General features: G+C 44.8%; 1 protein-coding gene across 5 annotated transcripts in view; it reads left to right on the top strand.

The window, feature by feature from the left end:
* The window catches only part of LOC137426812 (transcription initiation factor TFIID subunit 1), a 150,174-nt gene that overhangs the window by 55,055 nt on the left and 72,455 nt on the right, over positions 1-22,664 (top strand). For all 5 annotated transcript variants that reach the window (XM_068115752.2, XM_068115736.2, XM_078775141.1 and 2 more), the window contains 4 exons: positions 6,207-6,317; positions 15,850-16,023; positions 16,253-16,426; positions 21,471-21,575. In XM_068115752.2, coding sequence (XP_067971853.2) covers positions 6,207-6,317; positions 15,850-16,023; positions 16,253-16,426; positions 21,471-21,575 — 564 coding nt within the window. The remainder of the gene's footprint in view (positions 1-6,206; positions 6,318-15,849; positions 16,024-16,252; positions 16,427-21,470; positions 21,576-22,664) is intronic.

A 22,664-nucleotide genomic window follows, 5' to 3' on the forward strand; every position in this document is an offset into this window, starting at 1 on the left:
CTAAATACCAGCGCTTCCCAGTACGCGAAGGAACACCCCCCGCTCACGGCCGCAGCGTAATGGATGTTGCACCGAGCGAAGCGAACTGCGGCGTGAGCCGTTTACCAAGACTAGACCCGATTCCTTAAACGTTGGCCAAATCGTGCCACCGGTATTCAATTGGGAAATCACCAAAACGACAAGGATGTGAAGAAGAGGAAGACGAAGGCAAAAGGGTTGGAAATGCTACTATATTTATTATTATTATTTACACAATGAAAGGAACCAAGGAGAAGGAAGGATAATAAAGTAAAAACAGAAGAAGAAGAAGAAGAAGCGGACACAGTGCACCTTAGCTTACCTATGCAGTCTTAATTAATACCCCAGGACAAGACACACAAAACAGACTACGAGCAAACTCACACGAATGGGGAAATTGCAGGCAGGAATGAAAGGACGGGAAGGAGAGGAACGCTCCGCTCGAACCGGAGCACAGTCGGCCCGGGAGTCAGCAGCCGCCGCCCTTCCTCGATCGGCACGTTCAGCAGCCGCCGTCAACGCCCTAGCTGCGGTCGTGCGGGCTGCCGCGATACCAGCACCCTGGCGGAGTCCAAGCTGCGTGACTCCAAGTTGGTGGTGGTGGATTTCAAGGCTGATGCTCATCTGCCGCTTCTCTGGCTCATCTCAGGACGCGTCTCCCGTCTCTCTCTGAAGCTCGTCTCGACTCATCTGAGGTGGGGGCGTCTCTCGCGGGTTATATAGGCCACGCCCTTCAACCTTCCCGCACCTCCCAGATTACTCTTCCTCCGCCCTCTCAAGCCAAACCCCTTTGGCTGGGTTGGTTGAGCGGGGCCGACTCACTCCTCCTTTCTATGACGAGGTGGAGACACGCCTTTCTTCTCCGAGCCGGAGCACATGGCAATGGCGGCGAATACAGTTGGCAATCGAGGCTTTGGGAATGAAAGGGGATCTACCTTATTTCATGTGGTACAATGGAGAATGTCAACTAGTGGGAACAGAGCCTTAACCTACATAGAATAAGGAGATAACTGTAAAAGAAGGATATATGATTGGCTACGTGTGGTATATGAAATAACTAGGAGGACGCCCTTTGATTTTTTACACTTGGAGGTATTCACAACAATTCATTACATTTTACAGAGGGTGATATTTACACAACAATTTACACAACAATTTCTCAAATCCACAACAATATATATATTGCTAGGGTTTTGAGGTTTGTAAAGTGAGCTCAATAAAGGTTAAAGGTTGCCCCCCCATAGATAGTCACACAAGCATGTAGCCTCATTTGTAGTATAGTTATATCTTAGTATGTGTGAGAGTAGGCCCTTTCCAGTGTTAATTCTGCATTGTGTAAAGACAGGAGAATAGGTCCTACTTCTGCAAACCATTCTACCTCTATAGGCGATCCATTTTGCTACCCTTTGCTTGCTCACTATTCGAGTTAACACGAGGTAGGCCTAGGAAGGCGGGGGCGGCGTTGAGGTCGGAGCGGCAGAGGCGATGACGGTAAGCATGAGCCACCAATCAGGGCTCAGAGGTGACGGTGTCAGAGGGCGTGGTGAGAAGAGTCTGGTGAGTTCCAGAAGGTTTGCGGGGCGTGCCTATATAACCCGATGCGCAAAGCCCTCGAGAGGACTTGCAGAGGAGAGAGAGGACGTGCTGAGAGAGGACTTGATGAGAGAACTCGCGTTGTACCGCTTGATGAACTTGACTATCGCATGAGAACACGCGCGCTAACCAACACCAAGGCGTTGAGGAAGAAGAGTTGGTCGCTAGATATACGCGGGCGCAGCCAGGCGCGGTTATAACGAACTTGCGCATTCCAGCCAAGCGAGTGAACAAAGCTGAGTAACCGCCCTTCGTTGTAAAAGCCGTCCCGCCCTTTGCCATAAAAGCCCTCCCTGCCGTTCGCCCCGATATATCGCCTTTGCTCGAGAGACGCGCTACATGGCCCTGCCTTCGCCGATCTCCATCTTCGCGGACGTGCCGGGAACCATGGAGAGCTGGACGAGAATCATCCTTGGATGCGCTGGGGAACACCTGCCCATCTGCAATACCCCGTGTGAGTGTGCGACGGGCCCGTGTCCCTGGAGTAATTAAGACTGTCTCAGGATTTCTCTGTGTCTCTTCGTCCTGAACTGTATATACATGTGATAATCATTAAACCTATCTGTTCTTCCTTTCTTCTTGATTCGATCGTTCCCGTGATTTCTCCAATTGACTAAGCGTGGCACGAATAAGATCACTTGAATCGGGGTCCATTAATTATAACTGCGCGGATCACGTGTTCGCAAACCGCTCGGCGTATTCCAACCTCACGTGGTTCGTGCGAGGCTTGTTTCCTCGCTTCCAGGGCAGCGCGAGTACTTAGGTACAAGCGAGAATTTGGTCCCGAAACCCTATTTGGCGCTGTCCGGAAGGGACGTAATAGGTCTCGGTTCGTGCCAGGCCAGTAAAGACAAGGGGATTAATCCCCTCTTGATAAGGGGAGAAGGCCGGCGACAGAACCGTAACAATATATATATATATACAGATATGGCATTTAATATGGAATATTTTTTTGTGGGGGTGAACTTACTTTTCAAGATGTCTTAGAACCAAAAGTTCATTGGAATTATGTTGAAATTATTCTCGATTTTGTTAATGTGACCTTTAAAGAAACAAAAACCACATTTGACATTTCGAAACAAATAAATTGATCCTTGAAAGTGATGTAAACTGATATAGAACTCAATTCATGGACAGTACTGTGTTAAACTTCTGTACGTTTTCCAGAAGTATCTCTTTATTTTGCATACTAGCCAAAAAAATTTTTAACAAAAACAAAAGTTAAATTACGACTGGGATTACAGATAGTAAAATTACAGTTCAGTACTTCGTGTAACCCCCACGAGCATTCAGGAGAGCACGTACACGTTGAGGCATGCTGTTCACGAGATTTGCCAAGGCTTAGACAGGAATCGCTTGCCATGCAGTGACAATAGCCTGCTGCAATTCACGCACAGAGGTCGGCTGCTGGTCGAAGTGGTCAATTTTACGCGTTAATTCTGCCCACAAGTTCTCTATCGGATTCATATCCGGGGACATGGCAGGCCACTCCATATGCTCTACACCACGGTCAGCAAGAAAGTGTTGGATCATGCGAGCACGATGAGGCCGTGCATTGTCATCTTGGAAGACAAAGTTTCCTCGAAAGGCTGCACGAGCAAATGGAAGCAATGTTTCTTCCAGAATGGCCCTGCACTTGAACTGGTTCAGGTTTCCATTCAGAACAACCAGGTCAGTTTTGCCCCCTGCATGAAAAGCAGCCCAAATGGTCACCCCACCACCTCCAGCTTGGACTCTTGGCACTATACAATCTTTGTTGTAGGCTTCATGCACTTGTCTGCGCATTCGGACGCGGCCATCTTGACGATAGACCAGAAATCTAGACTCGTCACTGAAGATCACGTGATTCCAGTGTCCTGGCTGCCATTGACGGTGCTCTCTGGCCCACTGCAATCGGCGCTGGCGGTGTTGTCTGGTCAGGCGTGGCTTTCTCAGGGGACGCCTGGCACGGTAGCCTGCTTGAACCAGTCGTTGGTTGACTAGCCTTCTGGATACAGGCACATTTGTCAGTTGCTGCCACTCAGCCCTAAGCCGATTAGCTGACTTGGTACGGCCATTGCGGACTAACCGGTGCAGCTGGCGATCATCCCTCCTTGTGGTTCTGCGGGGACGTCCTGGCCTCGGTAAATTGGAGTAGGGACACCCCTCTGAGCATTTCGTTTCAGGATCTTTGACACCTGACCTTGAGTGATGCCATACTGCCGAGCAATAGCACGCTGTTTCATGCCGTAATTTCGTAAAGCCACCACTTCATGACAAACAGCATTGTCGAGTTGATGGACCATCTCCAGAGGAAGCGGCAATAACTTTTGGAGACGTGCAACAGTTGTTTTCCACTAATACAGAATGCAACAACCCTTGTATACCCGACTGTGAAGCCAATCATCAAATGCACCTGTCCGTACGTTTTGCCACGCCACCTGGGATATAATCCTGTTGTTGACTTCTTGCTGCGACAGACAATCAGTGACATGGTTCTTTTAACAAATAAATCACCAAAGTGTAAAAGAAACTCACCAGATTGATATACTGAGTTAAGAAAGTAAACCCAAGTCAAGAAAAACAATATATTCCATATTAAATGCCAAGTCTGTATATATTGCTGAATATAGCCTTATGCTGAAATCGTTTATATTCATTTTTTCCCTCATCAATCTACACTCAATACCCCACAATGACAAAGAGAAAACAGGATTTTAGAAAGTTTTGCAAATTTATTAAAAAGAAAAACTGAAATATCAGATTGACATAAGTATTCATACCCTTTGCTATGACACTTGAAATTTAGCTCAGGTGCCTCCCATTTCTCTTGATCATCTTTGAGATGTTTCTACACCTTGATTGGAGTCCACCTGTGGTAAATTCAATTGATTGGACATGATTTGGAAAGGCACACACCTGTCTATATAAGGTCTCATAGCTGACAATGCATATCAGAGCAAAAACCAAGCCATGAGGTCGAAGGAACTGCCTGCAGAGCTCAGAGACAGGATTGTGTCGAGGCACAGATCTGGGGAAGCCGACAAAAAAATTTCTGCGGCATTTAACGTTCCCAAGAGCACAGTGGCCTCCATAATTCTTAAATGGAAGAAGTTTGGAACAACCAGGACTCCTCCTAGAGCTGGCCGCCCGGCCAAACTGAGCAATCGGGGGAGAAGGGCCTTGGTAAGAGAGGTGACCAAGAACCTTATCGTCACTCTGGCTGAGCTCCAGAGATCCTGTGTAGAGATGGGAGAAACTTCCAGAAGGACAACCATCACTGCAACACTCCACCGATCTGGGCTTTATGGCAGAGTGGCCAGACGGAAGCCTCTCCTCAGTGAAAGACACATGAAAGCCCACAGAATATTGTTTCTCACAGTCTGAGAGTCGTTTAGGTGCTTTTTTGCAAACTCCAAGTGGGCTTTCATGTGTCTTTTTTTTTTTTTTAACATCCCACGGCTCGTTTTCATACTAACTGAAGAAAGTTGTCGATAACCACAATGAAGCAATGCTCCTGGTATTTATATAAAGTAGATGTCATTTATTCTAAAGGGGTCACCAGAACCTTTATTCCATTCCTAAATCTGAAAACAGGGTTTGAAGTGGCTAATTTGAAGATAAATATTACCGAATTGGTCAGACAGAAAGGCTAGATTTTCGGAAGCAGAACATGGCTTAAGTGTCCGTCGGCACCTCACATTCCTCTGATACTAATGGTCATATGATAAATACTGGAATTGCACTCTGTAGAGCACATACCTCTGCCAGACTGGAACAGTTTACGTTTATTATCCCACTGATTGGCCATCACTAACTACATTCGGACCTGAACCAAAATCTAATCGGCTTGTTCTTGTCACCTAACCAACTCGTCCAACAAGTTTTGTCATAATCCGTCCACAATCTTTTCAAATACTCTGAAAAACATAGTTTTTGTCCCTATCTCTCAATGGTGAAGAATCACTTGCACAATTAAATATCCTCATATCCAGATCCGATTTGGATTTTCTCCAAAATCTAATCAATTCATCCTTGTTACGCACCCAACCTGTCCACCAAGTTTCGTCTGAACCAGGCCATAACTTTGAGGTATCCTCATCACAGACAGACAGACAGAAAGACAGGGGTGAAAATATAACCTCTGTCCACCTTCGGTGGCCGAGGTAATTAATGGACATAATTATCCACACCTCATTGCATTTCTATCCTTTCAACTTTAGCCCTTCGATGTAATAATACAGATACTTATCACATGACCTTGGTGGCAGTTTCGCATTTTCTGGCACAAATCTTTGTGGAATTTAAACAAATGCTTTTGACAAACTATTCATCTTCAAAGTGTTTGCAACCGCTGTTGATGGAAAGTGAATGGGGCTTTGAGAAAGAAAAAAAACCTCAGCATTTCCTGCAACCCTATCTCGGCATTACAGTGGCCTTCCTCTGTACCTCAATCTGTTTAATTCAATCCATATGCAATAATGTCCTCCTCCAAATGTATTCACAGGACTCTTTTCCAAATCGTTTGTTTTTCCTCACCTTTGAAGCTTCCATTTTCTGATTTTATGTTTTCATCCATTTCTTCTCCCTCTTCGTATTTCCTTTGGTCTGTCTAGCCAATGATGACCCAAGGATCAAGCAGAGACCCATGGAATCTATCAAACGATGAGTATTATTTCCCCAAACAAGCCAGCATGCCTGGATCATTTGGTGGGAACATCATCCAGGTGATGCATAAAATTGAGTGCACAACAATATTTCAGTTGAGTCCAAAGCATCATACAGTGCGTATCAAAAAAAGGTAATCCGAATTCAATGGGTTAATATGCAAAGGTTATTTAGTTTGACAATTTACATGTGGATTACCAATTATGAGGAGATCCTCAGCTTTCCATTGATACCTTTCATGCATCATTGCTGTCACACATGACCAAGTATATGTTCATTGAAAATGACAAGTTCAAATCGCATTTTTACAAGTTTGGCTAATCGGTGCAAGACAGTTTGAAATGGATGCATTACTTGTCGACTGCCACGTTGATTATGTAAAATTGTTGAGCTGTTCTGGTAATCGTCGGTTGCGTCATCCTTTGTTTAAGATGGGTATTTAAGATGTTTTTTTTGTTTTTTTTAAATATACAGAGTCGAGGCTCGTGAAAGAGCTAACATTTATCAAACAAACAAATCAAACAAACAAGCAAACAAAGTATATAAAAAGGGGAGCGGTCGACAAGATGGGGAGGGAAGGGGACGAAGCACGCAAACACAACATTTGAGAGCAGGGACATCGGGAGGTGTTTTTGGAGGGAGAGGACCTGGGGGGAGGCAGGATAGGTATAAAACGCAAGGACACCAAGGACTTCCAGGAAAGAAGTCAAAAGTCACCTCAAAAAAGTGGATTTGGGGTGAAATTAGCGGGGGTAGAAAAGATCAAGGTTTTGGATTGGGGAAGATAAGAGATGGTGGTGAACAGCTGTTTTAAAGACCTGGAAGGAGGAGTGGGATTGAAGAGAGTGAGGGAGTTTGTTCCAGAGGCGGGAGAAAAGAGGAATGAAGGAGTGAAGGTGAGCAGAGAGTCTTGATTTTGGCAGTTTAACCATAAGAAGGTTGCAGGCAGATCTTGTGCGACCTGCAGGCATATTTGGGGGACAGAGCCCAGAGAGAGCTGGGGGAGCAAGGTCGGAGAGGAGTCGGTAGAAGACGGAAAGACCACCAACCTGCCTGCGGCGATTAAGTGAAAGGCCCTTGGAGATAGCGTCATCGCGGGAGATTCCAATGATTCTGAACGCTTTGGTTTCAACAGCGTGAAGACGAGCTAGGTGTGAGGCAGGAGCACCAGCCCAGAGGGGAGAGCAGTACTCCATTGAGCTGCGGATGAAAGGAAGGACTTCGCACGATGGAGGATGCCCAGTCGGCGACTGGCTTTGGAGGCCAGCTTGCAAATGTGGTTTTCCCAGGAAAGATCATGGCAGATAGTGAGACCCAAAAGCTTGAGTGACAGAACTTCTTGGAGAGGATTATTCAGAAAGTAGATGGGAGGGTTGTCCAGTCGGTCTTTTCGGAGAGACATCGTAAGAGTGTGAGATTTGTCAGGATTGAAAGACATGTTCCACTTGTTTGCCCAGTCTGTGATTTTGTCCAGGTCTGCAGAGAGTGAGGAGGCTGCAGACTGCCGATCTGAGGGATGAGGAATGGAGCGGCAGAGAGTGGAGTCATCAGCAAAGAGATAGAGAGGATTTTCAAGAGAGTCAGAGAGATCATTGATGAAGACCAGAAAAAGCACAGGGCCCAGAACACTGCCTTGGGGAACTCCAGCCTGAACAGGAAGAGGAGATGAGAGAAACCCATTCAGGGCCACACGTTGACGACGACTAGAGAGGAAGTCCGCCAGCCATGCGTGGAGATTTCCATGGATACCAAAGGAGGAGAGTTTGGTAAACAGAGCGGGGTGCCAGACCGTATCGAAGGCACATGATATGTCGAGGGAGACAGCTCTAATTTCCTGTTTGGCATTGAGGACCTCCATCCATTGTTGAGACAGCAGAAGCAGCATGTCCAGAGTAGAGTGACCTGGTCTGAAACCAAATTGATGATCAGAGATCAAGCCATTGGAGAAGAGGAAAGATTTCATATCCGAAGCAATGATGGATTCCATGACTTTGCTGATAATTGGGAAAAGGCTGATTGGTCTGTCGTTGCTAGGATCTGTTTTTGCACCTTTTTTGTGCAAAGCGGTGATTTTGGCTGATTTCCAAGCAGATGGCAGTTGACCTTGAGCAAAAGAGAGGGTGAAGAGAACAGAGAGAGGGAGTGAAAGAGCGGAAGAACATGATTTTAGGACCCGTGGGCTGATGCCGTCAGGTCCAGTTGCAGAATCAGAGTCGAGGGTTGACAGAAACTTTTCCACCTTATCAGGATGAAAGGACACAGAGTCCAGGAGTAGCTGGGTACGACTGGGTATGGTGGGTACAGAGAGGGATGGGTTTGGGACACAAGATTTAGAGGCAAACACAGAGTTGAGGCATTCAGCTTTTTCACGTGCGGAGTCAGCTGTGTAGCCGTTTGAGGTAAGCGAAGGGATGGAGGGGTAACAAACACCAGAAACAGATTTGACCAGACGCCACCAGGATTTGGAAGAGGGAGACAGATAAGAGAGTTCGGTCTTGAGAACGGAGAGATATTGTTTCCTGGCTCTCCTGAGGGTGGACACACACTTGTTTCGGGCTTTGTGAAAGGAAATCAGATTTCCTTACAGTTGGATTTGCTTTCCAGGAGACGAAGGCAAGTTGTTTCTGGGCAACAGCCTCACCACAAGATTCCGTGTACCATGGACGGGAGGAAGGGTATGACAACTGAAGACGAGATGGGATAAATCTGTGCATGAGAGAGAGCAATTTACTTTGGAAGAATTCCCAGGATGAGTTGATGTCAGAGGTGGTAGAGATGGGTGACCAGTCAAGATGATTGATGGCTGCTTGAAGACCGTGCCAGTTGGCCTGAGTGAAATGACAGACTCGTTGACACTGAGCAGGCTCCCTGAGAATGGTCAGAGAGATGTCCACTTTAACAAGGACATGATCAGATGATCCGATTGGAGCAGAAGAAGAGCAGCAGACATTTTCAGGGAAGTTAGTCATAAGCATAACCAAGTCCAGAAGAGAAGATGCTCCGTTGACTGAGATCCGGGTTGGGAAATTGACAGATTGTGTCAGTCCCAGTGAGTCGCAGAAGTCCTTTGCTGAGGAGCCATGGCTGGTGATAGAGGTACTCACACCCAGCCAACTGGCATGGTGACAATTGAAATCACCACATATGAGGAAGAGAGAGTTGGGATGAGTAGATAGAAGTTGGTCCATATTATCAGACAGCGAGATGTAGATGGAGTCATCACTGTTTGGTGGACGGTACAACACACATATGAACAAGAGGTGGGAGCGAAGGGGAAGCCGTAGCCAGAGGTATTCCTGGGGGTGAGGTGGAGAGAGTGCAGTGCAGGGCGAGTGAGGAAGAGTGTTTTGATAAAGATAGCAACCCCACCTCCAGGACGAGGCTCAGCTCTATCATACCGGAGGAGGGAGTAACCCGGGAGAGATACTAAGGAATCTGAGACATCATGAAGGAGGAAAGTTTCTTTTAAGCAGATCACGTCTGGATTGACAGAAGCAACCTGTATGGAGAGATCAGTTAAGTTTGAACGAAGGCCCCGGATGTTTGAGGTCCATACCATTAATGAAGAGGAAGGGGGAGCATCGGATACAGAACAGGGGGGAGGAGGGGTAAGGTAAGATGTGGAAGAGGTGGAAGAGGTAGGGAGAGCTGTTGAAGGTGTGTCAGATTTCAGAATAGCTCGGAGAAAGGGAAGGATGGGGCGGACAAAAGGTTTGATGGTGATTGGGTGAGGCACAATGAGGTTTTATTTGAGGAGGGGGAAGAGCGAGGCAGAAGGTTGGGGGAGGTGAGAGTTGGAAGGGGGAAGAAGCGGGGAGGACGCTTTGAGGAGGGGGAGTGAGACGGGGGAAATTGAGAAGAAATGAGGGTGGGGAGATTTGAAGGGGAGGGGCGAGGGGGGAGTTTGGGAGGGAAGGGACAAGGGGAGGGATTTGAAAGGGATGGGATATGGGGGAGATTTGGAGGGGAGGGGTGAGGGGGTAGTTTAGGAGGGAGGGGGCAAGGGGGGAGATTTGAAAGGGATGGGTGATGGGGAGGATTAGGAGGGGAGGGGTGAGATTGGATTTTAGAAAGTGTACGATTAATGGGAAACGAACATTTATTGCAAACTGAGTTTCTTGTGACCTTCGAGTTAAAAATATGTTTAAGGACACTGGATGGAGGGTGGAGTGCAGGAGAGTTTAGGGAATGTAGAAAAAAGGCACTATAGGAGATGGAAATTTTTTTTGGGATGAATAGATTTGGTGAGCAAGTCGAAAGCAGCCTTTTAAAGAAGAAGAAGAAAAATGTGTTATTATATATGACGGAATACAGAACTTGAGGGGGAAGTGTAAACATTGAAGGTTAATAACAGTGAAAACTATCTGGGGAAATGGGGGAGAAACACGTGGTCGTAGAACGAACGACGAATAAGAATGAATAAACGAATGAGAACAAGAATAAGAACAGAGAAGGAAATGTTTTTGTTTTTTGTTTTTTGAGTTGAGATTTAAACAAGGAAGTAGGCTATGGGGTGAAAAGACTGGGAAAACAGAGAACGAAAGTTATTGGAGCACAAAACAACGGACCGCTGAGAGAAAAACAAAGCCTCAAGGTTGTACACTGTACAAGGCCTCAAGACACGACACAAATTAACACGATTTTCAATACAGGTATGAAAGATTTGCACCGAAAATCTTCCTCGGGACACAATATACGTACACACACCATAAAATAAATACAGTTATAACGAAAATACAAATGGGAACAATTACTTAACTTCGATTTCAAATCGCTCGCGACGCAGCAAAGGCCTTGCTCGCGTCGCGGCAAACAGACGATTAATTTATGAAAGATAAACACCGAGAAACTTCCAAGGTGCACACTATAACTTCACACACCGAAAGATAAATGCAGTTTCGACAAAATACAATTGTGAACAGACTTAACTTTGAAAACGTGGAGACCATGTGTATGGGAACGGGCCTACAGTGTATGGGAACGTGAGTTAGAGACAGTCTGAGGCATTGAAAAGATGGTTCAACTTACGACTGAATAGCGGACCTTCATGGTTACAACCTTTCACCAAACTGGAAGTTTGCAGCGAACTCGTGATGCATTCAGGGAACGTTTCCCAGAACGGGAGCCTCCAGCAGCCAAAACCATCTGGGCAAATGTTAGAAAATACCAAGAGCATGGCACTAGCCTCAACCGCAACAAGGAGAATTCTGGTAGGAGCCGCACTGGGTTATCGGAAATGAACATTGCAGCAGTAAGGCAGCAAGTTTTGGAGCATCCTCGGGATACCAGCGCAAGACGAAATGGGACAAGATTGCCTTCGGCAACATTTAACCGAATCACAAGACTGGACCTCCACCAACATCCATATCGGATTCACATCCGGCATCAACTTATGCCAGGGGATTTTGCCAGGAGGCTGGTGCTTGCCGGATGGTTGATAGCATGTTGTGAAGCAGATATCAATTTCCTGCGGTATCTCGTTATCGGCGATGAAGCTGCTTTCGCCATGGATGGCAAGGTCAATACCCATAATGTTCTTGAATATGCACCGACAGGACAACCCCCGGAATTTAATTTTGACACCAACATGAATCGACAAAAGTGGACTGTTTGGTTGGGACTTTGTGGAAGTGGTCAGGTGATCGGACCATTTTTCTTTCAAATGAATGTCAATGGTAACAGGTATCTGCAGATGATCAACGATGAAGTTTTACCGCAGCTGGAGGAGAACTTTGAGCGACAGGTTCATGGTGTCTTCAGATATCCCTGGTGGGCCCAAGACGGTGCCCCAGCACATCGTCTTATTGCTGTCCAAGATCGACTGAGGGAACTCTTTAGAGACCGAGTCATCGCCCTCAACCATGCAGTGGAATGGCCGCCAAGATCACCTGACCTCACACCACGTGATTATTTCCTTTGGGGCCATTTAAAGAACAAGGTGTTCGTAACTCCTCCCCGTGATCTTGAAGAATTGCAGGGCCGTATTCGACATGAAGTGGATGCTTTGCGCAATTACCCGGCTTTGGTGAGACGAGCAGTTCAGGGCATGCTCTGCCGCTGTGAGCTTTGTGTTGAAAGGGGAGGTGGACATGTTGAAGGTGTGGGTGCATAAAGGCCAATCATTCCTGAGAAAAGTTCACATCTGACGTTCATTTTGCACCAATTATTCTGACTTGCATCGTTTCGCCAAACTTGTAAAAATGCGATTTGAACTTGTCATTTTCAATGAACATGTACTCGGTCATGTGTGACAGCAATGATGCATGGAAGGTATCAATGGAAAGCTGAAGATCTCCTCTTAATTAGTAAACCACATGCAAATTGTCCAAATAAATAACCTTTCCATAGTAACCCCTTGAATTCGGATTACCTTTTTTTTGACACTCACTGTATAATAAATACACTTGTAATGGGGAAAAAACTTTATTTTAACATCTTTAAAGCTGTTGTTAACTTTGAGGTATTAAGATAAAATTTGTAATTGCTACATTTGCATCAATATTGTTTCTTCTACAGGTTATATAAGGCTCATGCAAGAGTACACACACACACACACACACACACACACACACACACACACACACACACACACACACACACACACACACACACACCTACTCACCTTGATTCTCACCATGCAATGAACTTCCAAAAACTGTTGCGAATAGAAGATGCCACACAGGAAAATGAAACGGCAACAAATACAGCCCCAACAATTGCAAAAAAAGACAAAATAAATATATAAAAAGAAATATCAAGAAATATACCCCAACAGCTGGGAGAATGACAAAAGAGCAAGAAGATACAAAAATAATTGGACAGAGTGGGGATAGACAAAGAAGGCTCATTGGAATGGCTAAGAAGAGGTCAGCTCAACTGGGACAGTGAACAGATCATAACAAATACCCAAGATCAAGGACAGTACACCAATTGATTTGAAAAGATGGCAGAACTGAATCAGATGGACAAGTGCAGATTCTGCAAGACAGACACAGAAAGTACTAGTCACCTGCTCTCGGGATGCAAAAAACTATTATCAGAACAACTTTACACACAATGGCACAACAAAGTATGCAAAGCTGAAGGGCATCGAAACTGTACCAGTGATAATTTTAGCAACAGGAATGATAAAGACGAACCTCACTGAGATTTTCAAAACCATCCCTGGGAATATCACCACAAATGAACGACAACTGGAGGCAATCCGGGGTTCGGTGCCGATCCTGAAAAGAGCCCGAGGAACAAAACTCTGAAAAAGTTGAACAGCTTGGTCCATGAACCGTGATCCCTTCCCAAAGCGGAGATGGATACCTTGGGTACTGGAAGGACTCCGTTCCACCTCCTGAAACGCACAAATGCAGATAACAACAACCAACAACACACACACACACACACACACACACACACACACACACACACACACAAACCATCTCACCTTGATTCTCACCTTGCAAAGAACTTCCAAAAACTGTTGCGAATAGAAGATGCCGCACAGGAAAATGAAACGGCAACAAATACAGCCCCAACAATTGCAAAAAAAAGACAAAATAAATATATAAAAAGAAATATCAAGAAATATACCCCAACAGCTGGGAGAATGACAAACAAGCAAGGAGATACAAAAAATAATTGGACAGAGTGGGGATTTTTTTTTTTTTTTTTTTTTTGTATACAAGATCGAGGCTCGTGAAAGAGCGAACATTAATCACACAGAAAGACAAACCGACACATAAAACATATAACATCGGGAGCGGTAGACAAGATGGGGAGAGAGGGGGAAGGACACAAACACAACATTTGAGAGAAGGGACCGAGAGACATGGAGACATCGAGAGATCTGTGAGAGGGAGAGGGCTTTGGGGGGGGGGGGGGGGATGGGTAGGTGGGGGCATGGGAAGGGGGGGGGGTGGGAGAGGTATAAAACATATGGACACTGCCAGGACTTCCAGGAAAGAAGTTGGAATTTCAAACAAGGTGGATCTGGGGTGAATTAGCGGGGGTAGAAAAGATCAAGGTTTTGGATGGGGGAAGATAAGAGATGGTGGTGAACAGCTGTTTTAAAGACCTGGAGGGAGGAGTGGGATTGAAGGGAGTGAGGGAGTTTGTTCCAGAGGTGGGAGAAAAGAGGAATAAAAGAGTGAAGGTGAGCAGACAGCCGAGATTTCGGCAGTTTAACCATCAGAGGGTTTCTGGCAGATCTTGTGCGACCTGTAGGAATATTTGGGGGACAGAGCACAGAGAGAGCTGGGGGTGCAAGGCCGGAGAGGAGTCGGAAGAAGACAGAAAGACCACCTACCTGCCTGCGGTGAGTGAGTGAAAGGCCCTCAGAGATAGCTTCATCGCGGGAGATTCCAATAATTCTGAAAGCTTTGGTTTCAACAGCGTGAAGCCGAGCTAGGTGTGAGGCAGGAGCACCAGCCCATAGGGGAGAACAGTATTCCATTGAGCTGCGGATGAAAGCCTTGTATGTGGTGAGGAGCTCAGGTGTGCCGAGGAAGGACTTCGCACGACGGAGGATGCCCAGTCGGCGACTGGCTTTGGAGGCCAGCTTGGAAATGTGGTTTTCCCAAGAAAGATCCAAGGATAGACAAAGAAGGCTCATTGGAATGGCTAAGAAGAGGTCAGCTCAACTGGGACAGTGAACAGATCATAATAAATACCCAAGATCAAGGACACTACACCAATGGATTTGAACATGGCAGGACTGAACCAGACGGACAAGTGTAGATTCTGCAAGACAGACACAGAAAGTACTCGTCACCTGCTCTCGGGATACAAAAAACTATTATCAGAACAACTTTACACACAACGGCACAACAACGTATGCAAAACTGAAGGGCATCGAAACTGTACCAGTGATAATTTTAGCAACAGGAATGATAAAGAAGAACCTCACTGAGATATTCAAAACCATCCCCGGGAATATCACCACAAATGAACTACAACTCGAGGCAATCCGGGGTTCGGTGCTGATCCTGAAAAGAGCCCGAGGAACAAAACTCTGAAAAAGTTGAACAGCTTGGTCCATGAACCGTGATCCCTTCCCAAAGCGGAGATGGATACCTTGGGTACTGGAAGGACTCCGTTCCACCTCCTGAAACCCACAAATGGAGATAACAACCAACAACACACACACACACACACACACACACACACACACACACACACACACATAGACACACACACACACACACCACACACACACACACACACACACACATACACCATGATGCATTTACAGATGCAGAGTTGCTGCCATAAAGCTGACAGAGTACTGTCTATGGTTAGGGTGTAGACATGAAGATCCTACAGTGTATGTCTAAGATAGTATGTTATTATTTGTCTTAACACAGAGTGAAACAAACTTCTCAAAAGTCAAAAACAACAACCCCAAGGGGGCAGTGTCTAAGCGAGTATTTTGAAGTTTCTGTCTTGGACACATGCATTGTGCTAAGTGGCTATAAAGGCATGTTTTCCTGTCTTTGAGTCAAATATTTGAACAATGATGCGTTTTACAGGTCATTCATCTTTATACTTAAGTAGCTTGTTTTGTGTTCACATATGTTTATCTCTGTTACTGTATTTTCCCAGCACTCCATCCCGGCTGTGGAGCTACGGCAGCCATTTTTCCCAACGCATATGGGCCCTATAAAACTGCGGCAGTTCCATCGGCCTCCCCTCAAAAAGTACTCCCATGGGCCTTTGTCACAACCTGGACCCCACCCTGTATGTTCACTGCAGAAACACATCCGCAAGAAAGCCAAAGTATGCATGGGGCTCAAATGTATTGCTTACTCTCACTCAAACTCCTTACTTATGACCCATGCTTGAATTACAGTTTTCTTTTCCTTTCCTCACCTTCCAACTTCACCATCATACCCCAGCCAAGTAGCATCTTGTAACAAGAGTTCAGTTTCCTTCCTCTTTATCTGGATAAAGTCTATGCTTCATTCCCAGCAATTCATCTTCATCCCTTGCACTTTTACACTCCCAGACGAGAGAGCAGGAGCGTCAGGCATGGGGAGGAGGAGAGATGTTCTTCATGAGGACTTGTCAGGACCTGACTGGGCGTGATGGGGAGCTGGTATTGGCAGAATACTCAGAGGAACACCCTCCACTTCTCAACCAAATTGGCATGGCAACGCGCATCAAGAACTTCTACAAAAGGGTGCGGTTGTTCATATTCTTTCGTTTATATTGGATAATGATGGTGACATTAATCATGCTATATAGAATTCAAGAAGTGTCTGGATTATGTGAACTTGTGCATTTGTTTGACTTGTATGCACTCCTGAAACTCCGAACGGAATGACTTTAAAACTGGTAGGTGTACTTGGGTTATGCATGGGAAGGTTTTAGCTGGTAAGAAAAAAAAAAATCATAGTATTAGGGGTTCAGGGTTGGAGGGGCAGGTGACACCAATTCACTTATTGTGGACTTTGTAGGGCAGGATGTCAATGTCTGGCTGCATCTGCATGAGAGGTGGAGGGTAGCAGACTCGAGAATAATATCAAGACAAGTAGAGTCACTTTGACGTTGACATCGGTAGAGTAAAATTTGCTCAGTATACCATCAGGACTAGCGGGGTCACCCGTGGGAATCCCACGGGCATGGATGTGTGTGACATTTCGACATATTGAGTTATATGCTGCACATTCATTTTTACAAAATGGTTACTGGCAAGTCATCAGATCCAGAAATGGTGTGAATTTAGTTATTTCACATAATATGTGACCCCTCACTCCTCTCCACCTGACACTCTCCTGTCTCCACCTGACACTCTCCTGTCTCCACCTGACACTCTCCTCTCTCCACCTAGCACTCCTCTCCTCTCCAAACCCTCACATCCCTCTCCTTTCCAATCCCTCACCTCTCCAATCCCTCACACTCCTCTCCTCTCCAATCCTTCACACGCCTCTCCAATCGCGCCTCACACTCCTCTCCAATCGCGCCTCACACTCCTCTCCAATCGCGCCTCACACTCCTCTCCAATCGTGCCTCACACTCCTCTCCAATCGTGCCTCACACTCCCCTCCAATCACTCCTCTCCAATCGTGCCTCACACTCCTCTCCAATCACGCCTCACACTCCTCTCCAATCGTGCCTCACACTCCTCTCCAATCGCGCCTCACACTCCTCTCCAATCGCGCCTCACTCGCCTCTCCAATCGGCTTTCCCCGTCTCGTTTCTCTCCTTTTTCTCCCGTCTCGTTCTTTTTCTTGCTCCAAATCGGCCCGTCGGAATCGGAAATCGGCCCGTCTCGCCCGTCGGAATCGGAAATCGGCCCGTCTTGCTTTTGTGCTTGTGCGTAAATAAATTGTGTTCATGACACCATTTCTGGTGTTGGGCTAGCGGCTAGGGTGCCGGCTTAGGATCCTGGGTTCGAATCTCGGTCGATCGCCGAATTAATGCCAGGGGGGTTGACTCAGCCTGTCATCCTTCCGAGGTCGGCTAATTGAGTACCAGTTCACTGGTAATTCCCTGTTTGTCGTTGAAGGCGGCAAAAAGGGTTGGCGTCAGGAAGGGCATCCGGCCGTAAAACATTGCTTCAAAAAGGGGACAAAAAAACAACAACTACCACGGTCCCCGAAAAGGCCAACCCCCGCTTTGCGGGGAAAAATGGCCTCTAAACGGTGGTTTTTACACCATTTCTGGATCTGATGACTTGCCAGTAACCATTTTGTAAAAATGAATGTGCAGCATCTAACTCAATATGTCGAAATGTCACACACATCCATGCCCGTGGGATTCCCACGGGTGACCCCGCAAGTTTGCATTGACGTTCGTCGATGGACTCGTTCGCCCGTCTCATTCGTTTTCTTGCTGCATCCTGTTCAAGTCTGCGTTCTTCATCGATCGTCTCATTCATTTTGGAAATAGAAGTTTCCACGCAGCGCATGAATTGTCACGATCCTCAAGAGGAATTTGTCTCGTAATCATCAAATGATAAATGGCAAGTAAATTATATTGTGGAAAATTAAAGATTTCAAATAAACCTATTTAAAGTGTATTCGCACATAACTAATTTTAAAAAACGAAGAAATATCTCTCGGTAATTTCCTGAAACATATTTTACTTCCGGCTAATAATGTTGAATTAAATAAAAACGAAGAAATATATGTCGGCATCATTGTTGACGTTTTTGTGACGACTGTCATCAAACGAAAAAGTAATATATCTTAACGGAAAAGCAAAAGCGAATTTTTAATATATATCGACACGTTGCCGTCGGTGTCATGTTGGGCGGTGTATGATACACCATGACGCGATTTTTAAAAATATATCTCTGCATTTTCCCGCGTGTGTGGAATGTTCTCAATTATTGCTGACACCGAGTCCAAAACCATCGATAAAAATGAAATCATATGGTGAGTTAGATTGGAGATAAAGGCGTGAGAGAGACTCAATGGCCTTGAAGTTGAAGTTACAGGCGTTTGAGAATTCATTTCGTTCTATAAACGGCAACTTTCATTGGATTTCCTTCCCGTTTTTTTTCAACCGAGTCGAAAACTATGTTAGCGACTGTGAAAAATGAAATGATATATCGAATTTTTAATATGTATCGACACGTTGCCGTCGGTGTCATGTTAGGCGGTGTATGATACACCATGACGCGATTTTAAAAAATATATCTGCATTTTCCCGCGTGTGTGGAATGTTCTCAATTATTGCTGACACCGACTCTAAAACCATCGATAAAAATGAAATCATATGGTGAGTTAGATTGGAGATAAAGGCGTGAGAGAGACTCAATGGCCTTGAAGTTACAGGCATTTGAGAATTCATTTCGTTCTATAAACGGCAACTTTCATCGGATTTTCTTCTCGTTTTTTTTCAACCGAGTCTAAAACTATGTTAGCGACTGTGAAAAATGAAATGATATATCGAATTTAAAATAGATATCGACACATTGCCGTCGGTGTCATGTTGGGCGGTGTATGATACACCATGACGCGATTTTAAAAAAGATATCTCTGCATTTTCCCGCGTGTGTGGAATGTTTGTGGAAAATTAAAGATTTCAAATAAACCTATTTAAAGTGTATGCGCACATAACTAATAAAAAAAACGAAGAAATATCTCTCGGTAATTTCCTGAAACATATTTTACTTCCGGCTAATATGTTGAATGAAATAAAAACGAAGAAATATATGTCGGCATCATTGTTGACGTTTTTGTGACGACTATCATCAAACGAAATAGTAATATATCATAACGGAAAAGCAAAAGCGAATTTTTAATATATATCGACACATTGCCGGCGGTGTCATGTTGGGCGGTGTATGATACACCATGACGCGATTTAAAAAAATATATCTCTGCATTTTCCCGCGTGTGTGGATTGTTCTCAATTATTGCTGACACCGAGTCTAAAAGTAAAACCATCGATAAAAATGAAATCATATGGTGAGTTAGATTGGAGATAAAGGCGTGAGAGAGACTCAATGGCCTTGAAGTTACAGGCCTTTGAGAATTCATTTTGTTCTATAAACGGCAACTTTCATCGGATTTTCTTCCCGTTTTTTTTCAACCGAGTCTAAAACTATGTTAGCGACTGTGAAAAATGAAATGATTTATCGAATTTGATTTGAAATAAAACTGGGGGAGAGCAAGACACCACGGGCCTACAAAACAGGACTCAAAGCTATGCGAGTTAATAAAATGGTGGATATTTGTTTATAGCCACTCCCAGAATGGGTGGAGCTATGGGTGGAGCTACTCTGCAAACCGAGTAAGCCACACCCCGGACAGACACCCAACAGATAGACAGACAGACAGACAGAATCATCTACGGCTATTATAATATTATATTATAATTATATTGTTATATTATATTATATATTTTATATATATTATTATATAATTATATATAAATATTATATAATATTATTATATAATATTATTATAATAACAAGGCTCCCTTTCATTGATTTTTATTTTTAAAAAAACTAGAACAATAGCAACTGTGTCACCAATATGCCTCCGCATAGCCCACAACGGGTAGATGCCATCGTTCACTGTCCTAAAAATAAACAAGTTTGATTTAAATCCCTTCAGCTGTTTTCAAGTACCACATTTTCACCAGCCATGACAGGTTTCAAATCGATCGGTGAAGCAGTTTCAGAGAAGGGTTTTTTTTAAATATCGGCTTTCAAGCTAATATGGCTGCCATAAATAACACGTGACATATGACCTTTAAAAATGTAGAGTCTGCATATGCATGGGTAGGGAATCACGTTTGTGAAGTTTCGTGTTGATCGGATAAGGTTCGTTTTTCTATCCAAGATGGCTGCCAAACCGAGTTGTCCTGCTTCTTAGATTTGCAAATGATGAGAGGTCCTGCTCCAATATCACAAGCTACACTGTATAACATCTTGCCAGTTTTCACGTGTCCCTTGGCTGCAGCCTATCCTCTAGGGAACAAGCGTGATGCTTTTGCTTTCCCTTAGAACTTATTTTACAATCAAAGCAATAAAAAAAAGCAAATATGGATATTGTATGCAAAGCGTGGTGCTGTCCAAATGTACCATTCGGAACAAATTGGATCCAATACAGCCCAATCGGGCAGCCACGATTGCAATGGGCACACCAATAAATAATCGGAACAAAGGAGAATAATTTCAGCCCAAATAGTTATGGTTAGTGCTGGGATTATTGTTAGAGACAGAGCTGAATGGACAGACGCAAACATTATTCATCCACATGTTGTTTGTCTTCTCTCAGGTTTGTCACAACAGGACTTCTGCAAATGACTTATCAGCGATAAAGGGAGAGCATTCAATGCAGCAGGATAATGTTCTGCCTTGATATCTAGAAGCACTGGCAATTCTGATCCCTGCAACTTGTTCAATGCATTACCTCCTAACAGTGAAGTGCAATTTGGCCAAAAAAAAAAAAAAACACCACCTTTAGAGGCCATTTTTTCCCGCAAAGCGGGGGTTGGCCTTTTTCGGGCACCGTGGCTGTTGTTGTTTTTTGGTGCCCTTTTTGAAGCAATGTTTTACGCACATTTCCAGTATTTCGGTACAGTGTATGGCTGTTAGTAAAACACAGAATGTGTGGATAATGTAACGTGATATATATTTTGGGCTTCTGCCATGCTAATGCGAACACATGGTTTGCTTATGGTGTGACCTGATTCAGGTGATGCAGACCAGGCTCAAATAAAAAATGAAGGGAGTGGCATCCTGATCTTTGTTTATTTTTCTCTAGAAACCAGGAAAAGACCCTGGTGCCCCTGACTGCTGCTATGGAGAAACGGTCTATGCACATAGCTCCCCCTTCCTTGGTTCATTGCACCCTGGACAATGTCTGCAGGTCAGTTTTTCGCTTTTCACTTTCCATTGAATTTCTTTCTCCGGCCTTTTTTGGCAACCTTTTTGTTTCTTGTCTTTTCCATTAATTTTTTTTCCAGAGTTGGCGGCCTGGGCTCGAGTCGGCGACTTGGAACTGGGTGTCTGGTTGACTTGCGACTCGAGTTTATAGTGACTTGCTGACAATGTTTGGAAAATAATCGTTGAATAAACATCAAATTATAATGGGGATGAATTAAAAATGATACATGGCAAATTATTTTCACTCGTGGCCTGCGTGGTTCGGTCAATGACGACGTCAACTACGTACCAAGTCAAAAGTGCAGAGAGTTCTTTTCGGTACTCATGAGCTTCTGTTTGCTAACGATGTCCCCTCATGTGCACACACCGAACAAGACCTTCAAGCCATGTGTAATGACTTGTCAGTTACTTGCAAAGAGTTTGGTGTAACCATTAGCCTGAAGAAAACTGTAGTTTGAAGAAAACTGCACAAGACTGCACAAGGTGTGCAGCAAGCCCCTTACATCTGTATTGATGGTAGCAAGTTCAACGTCGTGGCAAAGTTCTGCTATCTTAGCTCGATGGTGACTGCCAATATCCAAAATATACAGCAGTGAAACTTGACAACTTACAGTAAGCATGATTGATACCTTAACACGTTCCACCTTTGCTGTCTTCGCCACAATGTTGGGGCAAAGAGGTATGACAAAATTCCAAACTTCTGCCCTTGAGAAATGCAAAGTGTCACCGTATAAGCACCGTCAAGAGGATATAATGTCGACAATGGGTTGGTCATACTCGTCATATGAATGATGGATGCATCCCAAAGGATGTCCCATTTGGTGAGCTCCAAGTTGCACCAATAACAATTCTGTGTCAAAATCTCCTCTACAAGGATGCCCTGAAAAGAGACCTTGACTTTTTTAATATCAAGAAAGGCACTGGGAAGAGCTTGCAAAGGACCACGGCACCTGGAGGCCGGCTCTTCACCAAGGAGCAAAAGATGCATGAGGAATGCATGTCAGATGAAACTAGAAAAAGGGGATCCAGATTTATGTTTGTGACATGTGCAACCATGAAATCTCCTCAAGGA

The sequence above is a fragment of the Myxine glutinosa genome, chromosome 1 (genome assembly GCF_964187855.1).
Source record: "Myxine glutinosa chromosome 1, kmMyxGlut1.1, whole genome shotgun sequence".
Classification (NCBI taxonomy): domain Eukaryota; kingdom Metazoa; phylum Chordata; class Myxini; order Myxiniformes; family Myxinidae; genus Myxine; species Myxine glutinosa.